Source organism: Ailuropoda melanoleuca, chromosome 5 (genome assembly GCF_002007445.2).
Source record: "Ailuropoda melanoleuca isolate Jingjing chromosome 5, ASM200744v2, whole genome shotgun sequence".
NCBI lineage: Eukaryota > Metazoa > Chordata > Mammalia > Carnivora > Ursidae > Ailuropoda > Ailuropoda melanoleuca.
Genome location: NC_048222.1, coordinates 60,893,328 through 60,912,022, shown reverse-complemented (window position 1 = coordinate 60,912,022; position 18,695 = coordinate 60,893,328). Strand labels below are relative to the sequence as shown.

The following is an 18,695-nucleotide window of genomic DNA, read 5'->3' as shown; positions in this document are numbered from 1 at the left end:
GAATCACTTGAGCTTTTAAAAGAAGATTTCTGGGTCCATCCCCAGCCTACTAAATCACCCTGGAGTGGGGTGGAGGAGGCAAGAATATGTATTTCTTACAGCTCCCTAGGTGATGCTGAGCATGACCGTGGTTTAGCAGTTATGTTACAAAAGATAGAATTGTCTCTGGAAGTCATCTGAGTATGAGCTATAATGAGGAAAAATGTTTCTGGTGTGGAGAAAAAGGAGCCAGAAATGACATCTGTAAAAAGCCAATTATATATAACCTTTGGGATCAATGGTCAAAGTTGTGCTGATGCCCAAGAACAGGTCCTAATGAAAGTGAAGCATGCACAGCTGAGCCATTTTCAAGGTCCCAGAGTGAAAAAAGAAGCAGAGCAACTGAGCTGGTAACAGCTGCCAAAATTAATTCAAAGTAGCCATGTGGGATGGGGAAACCATTAAAAGAGCTTCAGAAAGAGGTGGTAAAAATATAAAGATTAAGTTCTAGATATTGGAGGAAGAAAGATTAGAGGAAAATAGATGAAATAGCTGGGGATGAGTGAGAAGTGCTTTAGGAAAATATCAGGAGAAGATATTTGTTACTGAAGAAAGAGATAAAGAACATATGTCTTGGCAGAGAGAAAAAAGGTCTCAGGAATTATAATAAACACATTTTAAGAGATTAACTTGGAAAAGGCTAAAGACAGCATGAATAATCAGCCAGTTATAGATGGACTCCAAATCCCAGAGAAACAACCATTGCAGAAGGGGAGAGGGAAAGCAAAGCCTAAGGCAATGAAGTTGATAATAATGGGGAAATAAATGAAGAAGTCTTGAAGGATAATTAGAATTATACAAATATGAATACAATGCAATTTAAGGTAGAAAAATATGTAGCACAAAGAGTATGGAGCATGAAAATCTAGGGAGTCATTCAGCAAACATTTACTGAGTTGGATACACAGGGATGAGTGAGAGACACAGTGCCTGTTCTCGTGGAATTCTCATTTCTGGTAAACCTTGGGAGTAGAAGAGAAACAAGGTGACATTCTTGCTGGAAGTAGGATTGTGTGTGATAAAAGAATGTTTTGTTTTTGACAGGATTGAATATGAGGCTCTTCCCAGGAGTCTTGAGTTAGGCAAGGCATTTTGAGCATTGTGGGTTTTTGAAGGATATGTTGGAATCCGGGTTGGAATCTTTCTGACCATAGATGTAAATTAGGCAAGGGGATGGGGCTGTGTTTTTGTGCAGATGTGCGTCTCTGTGTGTGCATGTCTATCTGTCTAACACATACCTCTCATCCCCAAAGAAATTTGAAAGAGAACGTATTTGATATCTTTCTTGCATATTGTAAAAAAGGTATTTTGGCAGAAGTCTGAAAGTAACCAAAAGGGACCTGTAAAGCCAGACAATGAGAATCCTTTCATAAAATAAGGATTAAATAATACTTCTTAGAGTTTATGTACTATTACCTGTCTGGAATATATTTAGGAAAAAAAAAAAGAAGAAGTATTCCTATAGCATTGCCAGTTCCAAGACAGTTTTTGTGGTAACATGAAATACCTTTTTTCCAATCTTGTAATAGTGAGAACTGAAATTAGTTTCTAAATAACTGGGAAGTTTTGGTGGAGTCATTTAGAAGATAAGCAAATTCATGTTAGAACACAAGAAAATTAAAACTGCGAGGAGAAATAATCAGAAGGGAAGCCAGTCTTCTTTTTGAAGGTGATGAGATGGTGGAAGTATTAAAAAAAAAAAAAAAGTGAAGGCTCTCAGAGGAAGGGTTAAAGCCAAAGGAGTTTAAGAACTGAAGAGACCTGTCTTTTTGCAGAAATGATTAATGAAAAGCTTAAAAGGAAAGGAAAACGAAGTAGAAGAAATTAGTGCAAATAAAAAAAATCAGAAACCAAATGGGAAAAGTCTTCACAAACAGACTCAAGATGGTAGAAAACATAAGATTAAAGCCAAAATCAAGTCATTGCTTTATATTCTTAGATTTTGCAAGAATACAAAGGGGTGTCATGGTAGCTAAAAACACATTCAGATTTCCTTGAAAGGATAACATTGAATGTTAGAAGAATTCTTTTTTTTTTTTTTTTTTTTTAAGATTTTTAATTTCTTTATTCGACAGAGATAGAGAGAGCCAGCGAGAGAGGGAACACAAGCAGGGGGAGTGGGAGAGGAAGAAGCAGGCTCACAGCAGAGGAGCCTGATGTGGGGCTCGATCCCATAACGCCGGGATCACGCCCTGAGCCGAAGGCAGACGCTTAACCGCTGTGCCACCCAGGCGCCCCAGAAGAATTCTTTATGAAACCATTTTAGGAGCTAGATAAGAATTGGAGCAGGGGTGTGAGGTGTATAAATGGAGAGAGGAGAGATCATATGCCTGTGATATTGCAGTGTCAAAAAGATGAACAGATAATTTAGTAGCAGACGTCTAGATTCTGAAATTGAGCAATATAGTAAAATTTCTGTAGAGGGAAGAGAACTTCTGGGTTTAATTATCTACCAGCTGGGCTCTGTGAGATCTTTGAGCAAATCCTTAGCACCTCTGTTCAAAGGAATATGGAAGGTGAGATAACTTGCACAATGAAACCAGTATTAATAGGAAGTGAGAGAAATTGGGAACTGGTACTTCTGGTAATACCAAACTCTAAATGTACGATTATTGTGAGACTCCTGCTGGAAGGATTGACAAGAATAATAGAGAACACGAGATACCAAAGGAACAATATGCCATGGGGGTGGGAGGTCTGAGAAGCTAACTGAAAAATTCTTATATGGCAAAGGAATGGGGTGGGAAATAAATCCAGTATGCTTGGATTAAGAAAAGGCTTTTATTTAGACAAGCTATGATTTTTCTCTTTAATACCATGTAAAATATATTGTTCCAGAGCAGCTTTTGAAATGTGAGGACTTTATATATGAGCCATTGGGATCAGCATCTCCATTCTTAATAAAGAAGATTGAAGAGAAAATTAAAGTGATAAGAATAAAGCAGTACTGCTCATTTAATCCTGTACTATTTTTGTGGTCTGTAGATTGAATTTCCCTTCCTCCATTAAAAATTTTTTTAAGAATATAAGGATACAAAGAGACAGTTCAGGGAAGCTGAAGCCACTCCTAGCCTAGCATTCGAGAACAGCATCTCTAGCATTTTAAAAAGCAAGTTTAAAATAGACTGTAGAGAAGTTGGAATAACATCATAAAAATGGGTAAAAAACAAAGTAATGCTAACTTGTTGAAAACAAGAAAAAAAGATGGTTATGTTCTTTGGAGGGACAAAAAATGCAAAAGAAAAATTGGATCATGAAAATAAAGGAAGTGGGAAAGAAGAAACATAGGCTAATAAATGGAGAGCCGTTCTGAGTGATCAGCTGATCTCAGAGCAGTTGGTGTCAGTTTCTCTTGCTGCCTCTGCAGCTTTCCATCAGTAATCTCAGTCCCTTGGCTTTAATAGCCATTCATATGCTAATGAATCTCAATTCATTAGTGCCCAAGCTCCAGACCTCTTCCAGATCTCTTCTCGGGTGTGTCACAAGTGCCTCATATTCAACAGGTTCAAATCTGAAAAAATCATCCCCCTGCTTCTCCCTACCACCCCAAGTCTATTTTTCCTGCTTCCCTATTGGGGAGGACTGCAACCGTACTCATCTAGCTTCCTACTTTAGAAATCTAAACATCATCCCTGATGTTTCTTCTTTTACCCCTGTGTCTAATCAGTCAGCAAGATTATTCATTCTTTCTCTTTCATATTTCCCACATGTAATTTTCTCTGTCTCATTCTTAGTTTAGCCCAGAGGTTGGCAAACTTTTTCTATAAAGGGCCATATTGTAAATACGTTAGGCTTTGCAGGCCGTATGGTCTTTGTCACAAGTACTGCAGCTCCAGAACAGCCAGAGACGATATGTAAATAAATGGGTGTGGCTGTTTCCCATAAAACTTTATTTATAGACACTGAAATTTGCATTTCATTTAATTCACAAAGTATTATTATTCTTTTGATTTCCCAACCATTTAAAAATGTACAAACCATCCTTAACTTGTCATCCCTACCAAAACAGGAAGCAGGCTAGATTTGGCACACAGACCATAGTGTGCCCACCCCTGTCTTAGACCATCATTTTCTCACCTGAAATGCAACAGCAGTCTCCTACTCGGTCACCCTCTCTCTCTTCTTGTCCCTCTGGTCCACTCATCAGACTGAAGCCAGGTTGCAAATTGGATCTCTTTACCTTGCTTGAAGTCCTGTAAAGTTTGACCATAGACATTGGAATGTATCCACATTTTTTTGGCAAGACCCTTCATAATGTGGACCTTGCTTACCTTTCTAGCCATATTTCTTGCTGCTTAGAACTGCTTGAAGTTTTTGTAATGTGTAGTATTTTTCACTTCTGAGTTTTGACACATGCCTTGAATATCTTTCTTCCTTACCCTCTGCCTACTTCCACCTGTCAAACACTACTCTTCCTACTGGACATATTTTAGCTATCATCTCCAGAAGCCTACCCTCCCCTAAGGCATTTCATCCTCTAAGGATTTAAGTGCTTCTACTAAGTTCTCCTGTCATGTCTGTAGGACTTAATAGTAGCATTTATTTTTACTGTATTATAATTGACTAGTTAGTTACTTGACTGCCTCTCCTAAATAATAAACTCCTTGAGTGCCTGGAGTTTGTCCATTATTTTATCCCCAATTTCATATCTGGTCCCTGTAATACCCTTGTCATTTTCATTTCTATTTTTTTATTAAAATTTTGAGATATAATTCATAAATCATAAAACTTAACCTTTTAAAGTGTGCAGTTTAGTTTTTTTTTTTCAGTTCAGTTTGGTTTTTAGTATATTCACAGTACTATGCAGCCATCACCACTAATTCCAGAACGTTTTCGTCACTACAAAAAGAAACCCTATGTCCTTTTGTGACTGGCTTCTATTACTTAGCATATATAATGTTTTTCAAGGCTCATCCATACTGTAGCATGTACTAGTACTTCATTCCTTTTTATGACTGAGTATCAACATCATATTTTAAACTTCATTCTTCAAAGCCACCAGGTCTCTAGGGGAAAAGAAAGAGGGACCCCAAGATCCCCACTATTGCTTCAAATCGAACAGGTATGCTTTCATTAGTTATTTGTTATAGATAAACTTTCATTTGAAATGTGACAGTCACTGGCTCTCTGTTTGAAGAGTAGACTCTTCTTAGGGTTGAAGGGCACTCTATGGACTTTTTCTCAAACCTTCTTTCCCACTGTTTTTTCCCTTCTATTATGTGCTATAACCAAACGGTATCTTGATCAAGTCTTCATATGTACCTCATGCTTTCTTGCCTCTATAACTTTTCTTAAACCATCCCCTCTATCTAAAATGTCCTTTTCTACCAATTTACAATTTTACCTACCTTTCAATGCCTAATTCAGTTAAAATCCCTTCCATGATGTTTTCCCTGATCACATCAGCTAAGAATCATCTCTGAATTTCTACAGTAATTATACTGCTTTAGGTGCTGCCTTGCCTGCTGATTCCTTGAGAATGCTCTCATGTTTTCCAGTTGTTTTATATTTTCCCATCCAGTACCTTGGCATCGTAATTTTTTAAAATGTAAATAAAAGTTGCATGGCCACTTTAGAAAAGGAGCAACCTCACTCCTGGACATTTATCTCAGAGAAAGGAAAACTAATGTTCATGTAAAAATCTGTACATGATTTTTCATAGCACCTGTATTTGTAATAGCTAAAGAGTCAAAACCACAAAAATGTTGTACAATAGTTGGATGCTTTAAACAAACAGTAGTACATTCATATCATGGAATGCTACTCAGCTATAAAAAGGAATGAACTATTGATATATGTAACAACTATGTGTTATGCTAAGTAAAATAATCCTAAAAGGTCACGTTATATGATTCTGTTTATATAACATGCTTGAAATGACAAAGTTGCAGAGCTGGAAGACAAATTAGTAGTTATGAGGAATTAGAAATAGTGTGAGGAAGGAGGATAGATTTGACTATAAAGGACAGTATGAGGGACATTTTTGTGATGATAGAGTATTCTGTATCTTGGTTTTGGTGGTGGTTACATGAATCTGTACATATGACAAAGTGAGATAGAATACTTACACATTATACCAATGTCAGATTCCTGGTTTAGATATTATTCCATAGTTATATAGAATGTACCCAGTGAGGAATTGTGTGAAGGGTACATGGGACTTCTCTGCTAGCTTTGCAATTTCTTGCAAATCTATAATTATTTCAAACTAAGAATTTTAGAACTTTCTCTTCAGAGATTGAGGAGGTATTTATCATAATCATGTCAGTACTCATGATCAATATTAATCTGTCTGTGCTTTCAAAGTAAAGTTACTCTTGAGGTTGACAATAGAACCTGTTTGTAGCAATATTTTAGTTGCATTTAACAATTGGGTGAAACCTTTTTAAGCAAGAACTGGTACAGTAGTTCTTTGTAGATGAATCTAGCTCTCCAAGACCTTGTTTTAATTTTTAAATTAAGTGCTAAGCCTGGGGTGCCTGGCTGGCTCAGTCGGTAGAGCTTGTGACTCTTTTTTTTTTTTTTTTTTTTTAAAATTTTTTTTTTTTTTTTNGAACGCAAGCAGGGGGAGTGGGAGAGGAAGAAGCAGGCTCATAGAGGAGGAGCCTGATGTGGGGCTCGATCCCATAACGCCGGGATCACGCCCTGAGCCGAAGACAGACGCTTAACCACTGTGCCACCCAGGCGCCCCGAGCTTGTGACTCTTGATCTCACAATCGTGAGTTGGAGCCCCATAAAGGTGTAGAGATTACTTTAAAAAAAAAAGGTTTAAATTAAGTGCTAAGCCTTAATTTGAGTCAATTTTGGTATACTTTTAAGTTCCTGTTGTTCTTGTATACTGGCTCTTGAAGGGCAGTGAACACAACAACAGGTCCTCTGTAGTATCTGTCATCCTATGGGAGCTTAATAAGCATCAGTTACTTTTGGTTTGCCATTAACTGATTCAAACAATTAATTCTTTTCTTAATGTAGATATATTTAGTAAGAGGTCTCTTCTGGTAAGATTTTGAAAAAAGATCTCATTAAGCAATATTCAACTCAAACTTTTAAATGTTTGAAAGTTATTAGAGTATATATTAGGTAAAATGAATATTCTTTTGCAAATTTAAAATGAGTATTACAAAATCAGAATTTATCTCTAATTCTTTTTGGAAAGGGGCAGGTTTGTATAAGTTAAGGATTTTTCTTTGCATGTATTATCAAGCTCAAAGTGAATGAGAGCAAAAAAAAAAAGAGGAAATATGAGCAAAACTGCATATGTAGTAAAATGAAACTTAATTTTTTTTCAGGTTAAACTACAGAGCAACATATCATATCAGATGGCAGATATACATCATTTAAAGGGTAAGAAACTTAATTACAGATTTAAGATAAATAAAGGTCACTAAATGTCTAAAATCCTCAAGAATTAAATAGACAGCTAAATGAAATAAAATTTTTTGAACAAAGTTCCTCTCATGGCAAGACATTTATCCTTTTGTCTTAAGATAGAATAAAAAATTGTAATGTTGCTTTATATATAATAAATGCAAGTTAAAATTTGCATTTAAATCTTGTGTGGTAGACTAATTTCATGCAATGAAATGTTGTTAAAAGAAGCATCAAAGAAAATTGAGCTGTAGCTTCAGAAGCTATCAAATTTCTAGGGAAAAGGTAAGGGATAATCCTTCTGTACTGTGTCCAACTGCTAAAATAATCCATTCAGGTCTAGGGAAACTCTGGACAGGTCCTCCATGCTTAATGTTTTAGATACACTGGAAACAGAAAGAAACCTAGAACGGAAAGAAAACTTGGAAAGAAGCCAGGAAGAAACCTGGATATATATCCCCCCCTTAGGTGAGGTAATAGATGATTAAAGCTTTTATAGAAAATAATAATAGTTAAGGAGAATAAACTCTATACTTTCCTTATATTACTTCACACCATCACTGGCCTTTGGAATTTGGGGTCTGAAGAGCCACCCCCCTTCTCCCTCCTACCCTTTAGTTACAACACTGTATTATTTTAAAACTTTGCAACAGTGACTCTAAGTTTTTATATGTGGGTAATAAATGCTTTGTAATTTCATAAATATATCTTTATCCCATAACCATTTTAACCTTCTTTAGGTAGAATTAGATGATACATTGTTATTATCCTCTTGACGAAACCAGCCTGAGCTGGCTTTGTAATTTATTGAAGTTTTGCTCTTCACCTAGTAAAACCATTATTTTTTGTGTGTGTGTTGTAATTTGACAATAGAAATTATTAATTTTTTACTATCTTTGATTTAGAACAGCTTTGACTTTCTCTTAGAAATTTACTTCCTGAGTGGCCACATCTGTTTTTGATGCTTTTTCTTTTTGACTCACAGGAGTACATTAGGATGACATAGAAGATGCCACTCTGTCAGTGCTGTTTCCTGCTTGCTATTTTTACAAATGATTCTGCTTGTCATCAAAGTATACTTCTATTAAATAATCATAGATAGTTGAATAAGAAATCCAGTGGCTTTTGCTAGTCTGTGCCAAAGAAAATGACAGCCTATGTTACTGAGTAAAAATCTTTATTGTAGTGTGTGCATTGAAGTAGATCTTGAGATGTTTGGAAATTTTTTATGATAATCTTCAGCAGCAAAAAAGGCTTTGATTTGAACTCACAACTGTATAAATTTTGGTTTTAGTGCAGTTACTGAAGCTTGGACTCTTAAGATTGAATATCCATTTAAATGGACTTTTCGCTTTAGGAACTATTTCTACTGAAACAAACTTCAAATCAACTATAAAATCCAAATTGGACTGTTTTCATTGAAATTAATACTGGATATAATGGAATTAATACACACTAAGACTCTTTAAAAAGCCTTACGGTAGTTAACATTTTTTTGGAAATGAAAGGAACGAGAGTTGGTTTTTAATCCCTGAGATAACAAAGTAACATTGTGGTTTACACCAATTTATCTTGAATAGCTCACCTTATTTTTATGCCTATAGTTACTGAAAAGAAATTTGAAATAAAAATTTTCTAGAAGTAAATTTTTTTTTTCTTTAAGTGTTGTTCCTAGGCAACCCATTTCTTGACTACATTCCTAAGCTTTTGAAGTTAAATTGAAGGAGCATGGCCATGCCTTTCTGTAATATACCCTGGTGTTACTGTCAGAGGTAGAACTTTCTGCACAGTCAGCCGTGGACCTGATCTCATGTTAAGTTACTCTGAGAACCCTGCTGTGGTGACCTGGAGCAGCCACAGCAGACGCAGAGTATCTTTGGGTTTAAAATAAAGAAAACACGGGGTGCCTGGCTGGCTCAGTTGGGTAGAGCACACAACTCTCGATCTTGGGGTCATGAGCTTGAGCCCCATGTTGGGTGTGGAGCCTATTTAAAAAGTAAAATAAAATATACTGCAAGAAAGAAGGTAGAATAAAGACATTTAAAAAATAAATGGAAATAAAGAAAATGGCATGGCCATCAGTTGAAGGTAAAATTATGATATAGGAAAATTTTGTCTTTAGTTTTGCTCTCTGATCTGTTTACTTTTCCCCTTTTCAGGTCTTTGTGTTGACTCACTCAAAGCACCAGTTAGCTCCCTGCTTTATAATCCTTTCCCGGTATTCAAACAGGAAAGAATCTGATATGTTACAAGGACTGGAACTCACTCATACTGATGTTTTATTTTTCTTTGTCAATTGGATTTTAAGCCTTTTATCTCCATTTAGAAATAAAACTTTACTTCCTGATAAAGGAATTTCAAATGTTGTTAGTGAAAAACTTTGTGGGGAGGAGGAGAATCCACCCCAAATCTTGAAATCATCCTAAGCCTCAGGTTCATTCTGAAGATAAACTTAGCTACTTCAGTTATTTTACTGTGGTTCGTGACAAAGAAGCCTAAAGACCACCAGTTGAGGTACATTCTCTAGTAGCTGCTTGGTGGTGCTCATTTCTTTAAATTGTGGTGACTTTCAGTTCTAGAACCTTTCCTGCCTGAATACAGGCTCACTGAACTGGCTAACTCTGTAAGCTACAAGGCTTTTTGTCGCTGCCTCTTGCTGAGATCTCGTTGTCTCTGTAGAATCAACATCCATAGCTGAGGCCAGAGTTTCTGCTACCTCTAGTCCTCTGTATCTTAGGAGGTGGGGCCAGGGATCCAAGTAATAAGCAGAATGTGTTATTCAGGGATACCTAGTGTCAGATTTGCTATTTTTATCTGAGTTGGATGTAATAGATGAAAAACTATGGAGATCAACCATGTTTACATATTAGAGAATTAATAGAGTAAAAAAATTTTAAATGTTGCTTGACTAAACTTCAGAAACAGAATGGAATGGTGGTTGCCAGGGGTTGGAGGTGGAGTGGGGAAAATGAGGAGATGTTGGTCAAAGTGTACAATCTCTCAGTTATAAGATGAATAAGTTTTGGGGATCTAATAAACAACGTGGTGATTATAGTTAGCAATACTGTTTTATGTACTTGACAGTTGCTAAGAGAGTATATCTTAAATGTTCTTACCACAAAAAGAAATGGTGATTATGTGAGATGATGGAGGTGTTAGCTGATGCTTCAGTGGTAATCATTCACAGTACATAAGTGAATTTAATCAACATGTTGTACATCTTAAACTTATACAATATTCTATCTCAAAAAATTTTTTTAAATAAAAAAATGTGGCTTGAATATATAAACATAATTATTAACTACAAACATTTTATGTGATTCATTAACTTTTCACACCTGATTATTATACTATACAATAACTATTAATATGCATATTGTTAAATGTTTTATTTATATACTTCAGCAAATGTTCATCTGACTTTAAAGTTTTTATTTGTTGTCATTGTCACAGTTATGATTCCACAATAAAATTTATAAAGTAGAGAAAAAAATATGCTCAGAATCCCACCGCTAAACATAATCACTGGTGGCACTTTGATACATTTTTATTCTAGTCCAGTTCTTTACATGTATATAATTACATTATAAATATATTTTATCTCTGCTTTTTGAAAACTTATATCCCAAGCATTTTTGGAGTGCCTTTAAAGTAATAAGACTAATTTTAGAAGCCTTCCATGAAAAGTAGATGTTATAATATTGGTACATTATGGTTAGATATATTTAGTCTTAAGAGATGTTACTTATACAGAAAAGATTTCTGTTGCCATTTATAAAAATTAAGACTTTATTTTTTTTTTTTAAAGATTTTATTTATTTATTTGACAGAGATAGAGACAGCCAGCGAGAGAGGGAACACAAGCAGGGGGAGTGGGAGAGGAAGAAGCAGGCTCCCAGTGGAGGAGCCTGATGTGGGGCCCGATCCCGTAACGCCGGGATCACGCCCTGAGCCGAAGGCAGACGCCCAACCGCTGTGCCACCCAGGCGCCCCCAAAATTAAGACTTTCTTAACTACTACTTCTGCTTACTGCTAAGGCTGTTAGCTAATTTTTTTAATCCTCTAAGAAACTGACATTTCTCTTCTCTGGCTGAATTTCTTTTATTTGTAGGGTCACGTGAAGAGGAAGCAATCTAGAAAATGTGGGGCGGGTAATCATGGATTAAATGTGAACAAAAGAGCATCTGGGGCGCCTGTGTGGCTCAGTCGGTTAAGCTTCTGACTCTTGATTTTGGCTTGGGTCACGATCTCAGCGTCTTGAGATCAAGCCCGGCACCGGCTCCTTCTTTGCATTGGGCCTGGAGCCTACTTAAGATTCTCTTTCCCTTTCCCTCTGCCCTTCCCCGCCCCTGGCCCTACTTTTAGTCTACTCTTCAGCTTGGAATTTCATGTTATTCATTACAACTAAAACTTTGAGCTCCTGTCCAGAAATTATGAGCTTTGAAAATATAATTACAGTATATGTGGACCTAGCATTAGTAGCAGAACGAGAAATGAGATCCAAAGTGATGGGCATTTAACTTGGGAGTCAAATGTGATTCATAATGAAAAAGAAACCTTGAATTCTGTATCCATAGCCAATACATCTAAAATATATGATTCCCCACACCCCTTTTATAAAGCAGATAGGTTTAAAGAGTTAGGGTTTTTTGGTTTTTGTCTTATGTCCCTTTTTGGTACTGTTTCCACAGTTAGTATATATCTATATAATATAAAAAAATGTATACTTTTTAAATATTTCTGGTTGATGTGAAAGCCACTGAGGCTATCTTTTTTTTTTTTTTTTTGAGAGAGAGAGAAAACATGCGCATGCAAGCTGGGGGAGGGGCAGAGGGAGAGAAAGAATCCCAAGCAGACTCCCGCTGAATGCGGAACCCAATGTGGGGCTTGATCCCACAACCCATGAGGTCATGATCTGAGCTGAAACCAAGAGTTGGAAGCCCAAAAAACTGAGTCACTCAGGCGCCCCAAGCTATCTTGTTTTTAAAATAAATTTTATTGCTGGGATGCCTGGGTGGCTCAGTCTGTTAAGCAACCAACTCTTGGTTTTGGCTCAGGTCATGATATCAGGGTCATGAGACGGAGCCCCCCCCCCCCATTGGGCTCCTGCTTAGTGCAGAGTCTGCATGAGATTCTCTCCTTCTCCCTCTGCCCCTCCCCCTGCTCACTCTCTCTCCCCTACCTCAAATAAATAAATAAATCTTCAAAAAAGTTTTTTATTGCCTGTGCTTGTGTTATAAAAGGCAATTAAATGTGGTACTAATTACATAATTTAACTGCCTGAGAGTTTGAGTAAAGAAATGAGAAGTGTACATAAATTTTAAAAATCCTATAACTTCTTAATAAGAAGCATTAGAGTGAGTAAACTTTATTCCTTTGATTCTTACCTTGTGTGGATAGAGCAACTTGCTGAACTTCGTCAGGAGTTTCTTCGACAAGAAGACCAGCTTCAGGACTATAGGAAGAACACTACTTACCTTGTGAAGAGGTTAGAATATGAGAGGTGAGATGCTATGTCCAACAAATAGTTATGAATCTGGAATATTTGTCCAACTTTGGACAATTTATTTCTTACTTTCTGGTTTCCATTTTTCTTTTCTTTTTTCATTTCCTTAGGTCTTTTAAATTCCTTTTCTGTTGTCTTTCTATGCCTCTTTGAAATCCACACTCTTTTATTTTGATATGTTAAACACCTTGAAAATATCCTTTGCAAGATATGCTTAGTCTGCCCATATAGAAGAGTTCATTGTGAGCCAGAAAAATCTTGCAAGGCCTGAGTCTCATTGCATTAGATGTGCAAAGACGGACAGGAGAATCTGTGGTTCTCCTTGAGGGGCATCCAGAAGACGAAGCCGACACTGGGAGGTGTCCCCAGAATAGCTGAGGGACTGAGTGCCAGCTGCTGCTTCTGCTCTGCATTTCAGTCCTCTTGTGTACACCTCTACACTCAGTTGGTGAGGAGGTCAGGGAACCTCTTTCTAGCAATCATTCTTTAAAAACCTTTGTTATATCTTTAATCAGTTTTATAATAAAAGGTATTTTTTAGGTCTGCATACCAAAAATTAGAAAGATGAACCATATTTTAAAGCATCGTGTATCCATTTCTGACTTCTTACTCTTGTAGGTTATCAATATGCATCTACTAACATATATGTCTTTTAACCTAATAGTATTCAGTAGTTTTCAATATATCTATAGAATTACAGAGTTAGTGTATTCAAAGGTCATATACTATTCCAGCATGGTAATGTATCAAACTTTGTTTAAACTATCCCAATTGCTGGACTGTTGTTGCAGTTTTCCTTATCTTACTATTATGAATACCAACTATAAAAATCTTTATGCAGAAAGGATTTCTCCCTCTTATGTTATTTCACTGGTGTATATTCTCAAGTGTAGTATTCCTGAGACAATGTTTAATTGGTTTTGTTGCTTTTATCACATATATGAAAGAATGCTTTCTGAAATGGTTGTACTAATTTATAATGTAAATATTTTCCCACACCCCGACCAACCTTGGCTTTTATAATTTGGACTTAATTTTGCTAGTGTAAGAATAGAGTACTACCATATATACATACAGGAAGTTTAATTGCATTTTTATGGTGAAAGTTAACATTTTTCTGTATATTTTATAACTATTTGTTTCTTTTTGCATGAGTGATGTATTTGTGTTCTGTGACCTCTTGTCCAGTGGAAATTCTCAACCTTTATCTGTTGTGTTCCTTCACACTTTTTCCTGATGGCTCCATTCTATCTTATTTATTGGTTCCTTCCATTCTTGTTCTTCTTATGGTTTAGACTCTTACTGTTGTGTTGCAAATGCTATCTTTTGGATGAATCATCTGCTGCCACTCCTTATCAACTCTCATAATTCTAGGTTTTCTCATCTGTTACTATATATTGGTCTCATGGTTTTCTCTTCTATAATGTTTTTCTCTTCTGTGTTTGAAGTTGGCTGTGATAATTGTTTCTTTATAAATGCAATTTATAAAAATCATTTTCATCCTTCTTATTTCAGTTATTTTAATTAGCTTTATCAGTATTCTCTATCCTCTATTAATAATTCATATATTCTCAGAATTTTGACTGAGCTATTTTTATGTCCTTCTGTGCCCACTCTCTTGCTAACTGAATGCTTTATCTTTATAAATCTATGTTTTCAACTTCTAGAGAACTTTCAGAAGTCAATCCAAGACAATATAGCCTAAAAGAATGACTTTGTAATTTAGTTTTCAGTGTGGACAACAGATCAAGGAGTTAAGAGCGCAGCATGAAGAAAATATTAAAAAGTTAGCTGACCAGTTTTTGCAAGAACAAAAGGTAAATTTAAAAAATACTTAAGTCCGAATACGTTCTTGTTATAAATCTTGTAATTTAGAAATTAAAATATGTACTATTGTCATAAAACATTGTATATTTTTAAGTATTCTAGCTTGCCAGTTTCTAAAAATGACTTGAGTGGTTTTATTTGAGTAAGTTAAACATTTGCAAAAATATAACCTCAACTCTTAAAACTAATTTCGAGTTAAATATTTTTTATCTGAATTTTTAAAATAATTTTTACTATTATTAGATTTCTCAGATTGTAAAGTGGATATAACCTTACTGACAAATCAGTTACTTCTTATTTTATGCATTTGAGAAGAAAAAAACTTGAGACACATCATTTTCCTTAAGTATCAGTCTCTGTTACTCTGAATTCCTTTCTTAAAACACAGAAATGAGGGGCGCCTGGGTGGCACAGCGGTTAAGCGTCTGCCTTCGGCTCAGGGCGTGATCCCGGTGTTGTGGGATCGAGCCCCACGTCAGGCTCCTCTGGTATGAGCCTGCTTCTTCCTCTCCCACTCCCCCTGCTTGTGTTCCCTCTCTCGCTGGCTGTCTCTATCTCTGTCGAATAATAAAAATAAAAATCTTAAAAAAAAAAAACACAGAAATGAGACACTAGCCATTATTTTGATTCATATTTTTGGTGGTGGCAAATTATTTTACTAATTTATCCATTTTCATTTGATATATGTTATGAAGGCCCTGCCAGAAATGGAGGGAATTTGAAAAGTACTAGTCATTAGGACATTCATTTTTTTGCACCTTGTAATCTTATCTAACCACAATTTGTAAAAAGTCTTGTGATTTAAAAGAGATGGAATGGTGAAAAGTGGTAACATCTTACCTATAGGATTAGAAGTTAAGGAAACCAGATTTTTGTTCTTAGCTAACTCACTATTTTATAGCATGATACCAAGGGCATTGTTCTTTCTCTGTTTGGTTTTTTGAATCTACAAAGTGGAATAGCTGCTGCCCATCTGCAGTCTACCTTGAAGAGATGTGAGCGTAGGCTGCTGGAAGATGACAGGCCTGAGTGAACTACCATCGTAGCATAGAGGCATTGAAGGCAGCCAGAGGTATTATTGAGACACCAGGTGGCTAGAGCATAGTAGAACACAAAAGGAAGAGAGAGAGGTTTGTTGTTGTAATTGCATTATTACAAGCCCAATATATAAAAAAGGGGGTAAATTTACTCTCTTCTGTTCTCCCAAGAAGCACAGATGAGAGCTTTTCCTTTTTTCCAAACAAGTGTGTACTAGGCTTTTTTTTTTTTTTTTAAAGATTTTATTTATTTATTTGACAGAAACAGAGACAGCCAGCGAGAGAGGGAACACAAGCAGGGGGAGTGGGAGTTCCTCATAGCAGAGGAACCTGATGTGGGGCTCCATCCCACAATGCAGGGATCACAGCCTGAGCCGAAGGCAGACGCTTAACTGCTGTGCCACCCAGGCGCCCCTGTACTAGGCTATTTTTATATTAATTAATTAACTAATGACCTCTCCAGTTCATCTTTACCCTTACTTTCCCCTAAATGGAATGAAGTGGGGAGGAATGAAGAGGAGAGGCTTAGAGAACTTCTTTCTAGGGTAGCGCACCAGCCCTTACCCTTCAGGCCAGCTGCCTAATCCTATTCCCTATTCTACTACCTTGATAAGTTGATTCTGTGAAATTTGAGTTGTTTTTTTCATTGGAACAAATCTAATGGAAGCTATATGAAACAAGCATAAGTTGTATTCAGGGATTTTTTTTTTTTAACCAAGCATGTGCCTATCTTAGAAATTACTCTGATGAAGGGTTCAGCAAACTAAATCCAACCTGCTGCCTGTTTCCATACTACCCATAAGCAAAATATGGTTATTACATTTAAAAATGGTTGAAAAAACAGAATATTTTATGACATTGGAAAATTATAAGAAATTCATATTTTAGTTTCTGTAAATACCATTTTATTGGAACACAGCCATACTGATTTGTTTACTGCTGTCATGCTACAAAGGAGGAGAAATTGTTGTAGACCAGAGAAGACTAGGGAGACCTGAGAGCTTAAATGAAATATAGGATCCTGGATTGGATCCTGAAACAGAAAAAGGCATAATGGAAAAAGTAGTAAAATCTGAATAGAGTCTGGAGTTCAGTTAATAATGTACTAATGCTGGTTTCATAGTTTGCAAAGGGACCATGCTAATGTGAGATGTTAACATTAAGGGAAATTGGGTGAGGGGTAATGACTTTTCTTTAAGTCTAAAATTATTTCAGAATAAAAAGTTTTATTTAAAAAACATTTAGGGGCGCCTGGGTGGCTCAGTCGTTAAGCGTTCAACTCGGGGCATCATCCCAGCGTTCTGGGATCCACATCAGGCTCCTCTGCTGGAAGCCTGCTTCTTCCTCTCCCACTCCCCCTGCTTGTGTTCCCTCTCTTGCTGGATGTCTCTATCTCTGTCAAATAAATAAAAACTAAAAAAATAAAAAAAATAATAAAAAACATTTAGGTGGCCCCCTTACCAAATCACCAGCATTGCATTTAGAAAGTGATCTAATTTTATTAAGAATATTTGCTATTGTCCATTCACATAAAGGTACGGTCTGTAATAATGCATCTCAAAGAGACAACATCTTTGTTAACTATTTTAAATGGAAAAGTGGTTTTGAACAGTAATTTGTTGACTTAAAGTTTTGTTTAATATTGTTTGTTTTATCCACATCTACAAAGAGTACTATAGAAATAGCCTTATGATAAAGCATTATAGTGAAATGCACAGAGATGCAGGCTGGCTGTTCAGGTGGTACCTCATGGATTTTCTTACCTTTGGCCTTCCTATTGACATGTTCAAAAATTTCAGTGTTATCATTTCACTTATCAAATTTTAAGCTCAGAATTGGCTCCCAGGAAATGTGGGAGTGAAGGTGAATGTGGTTTGAATCCTTCCTCCACAATTCTCTATCTTGGTAGAGGTATCTTGGATATCTTGGATAAGCTACTAAACTTCTTTAAGCCTCAGTTTGACTTCATTATTCCCAAAACTGTTCATTCTCTTGGAGGATAGATTTGAAAGCAGTTTGTAAACTATGAAGGACAGTGCAAATGTTTTTATTGTTAATTTTATCTGCCAGGCACACTGGAATACTCTACCTGATTGTCAAGACACCTTTTCTTCTTTTTGTGACAAATTCCTACAATTTGCCTCGTTTTTCTAGATTTCCTTTAGATTTTTAGTACTATTGTTTTGTATAACATTACTAATGATTACACTGCATAGTGCTTTAGAGTTGAGAAAGCTTTTATATATGCATTAAATATTAAGTAGAAGGACCTATGTAGCAACACAAGTATGTGTATTTAACTCCTTACCTCTCTCAATTTTCCACTGAAGCCACTCAACCAATATAAAAGATAAAACTGGCCCATCGATAGAATTGAGTCAGGCCTAACAAGGTATGTGAAGATAAGTTTCCAAGGAGATGATTGGATTAGAAGCATGTTGGAAGGAATACCGACCTGGGTATTGTTCTGCCATTACTTCCTATGCTTGGTTGGCCAATGCACCTAGGAAGAAGTTTGCCTGTTTTCCACCCTTGGTGTTTCTGGAAAAGCCTGGCAATGTCACTAGCCATCTATTACACTTGAGGGGGCACCCATGTACCAGGCTCCTGTAGTCCACCATCCTGCTCGATTACATTGGCCTATAGAGAACCCACCCTGCCCGTAGCACCTAGGACAATGCCCAACTGTAGGCCTCCATAGCAACCTTTGGTGCTCAGCAAGACTATCTTCTTGCAGCATCACTCCCTTAGCATAGCGAAAGAGAATCACCTCTGCCTAACATTGTAGACCATTTACTATAATTAGAGACTTTAAAAAGTGTTATTCTTTTATTTCGTATTAGATATTAAAAACTGAACAGAGAATAGTATTATATCCCACATCTCCAAGAGTTTGGAATTTGCACCCATAATATATG

At 36.3% G+C, this 18,695-nt stretch overlaps 1 protein-coding gene across 3 annotated transcripts in view; it reads left to right on the top strand.

The window, feature by feature from the left end:
* Positions 1-18,695, top strand: part of GOLM2 (golgi membrane protein 2) — a 99,272-nt gene that overhangs the window by 22,247 nt on the left and 58,330 nt on the right. For all 3 annotated transcript variants that reach the window (XM_019801571.2, XM_002913171.4, XM_002913170.4), the window contains exons 2-4: positions 7,329-7,383; positions 12,808-12,910; positions 14,640-14,730. In XM_019801571.2, coding sequence (XP_019657130.1) covers positions 7,329-7,383; positions 12,808-12,910; positions 14,640-14,730 — 249 coding nt within the window. The remainder of the gene's footprint in view (positions 1-7,328; positions 7,384-12,807; positions 12,911-14,639; positions 14,731-18,695) is intronic.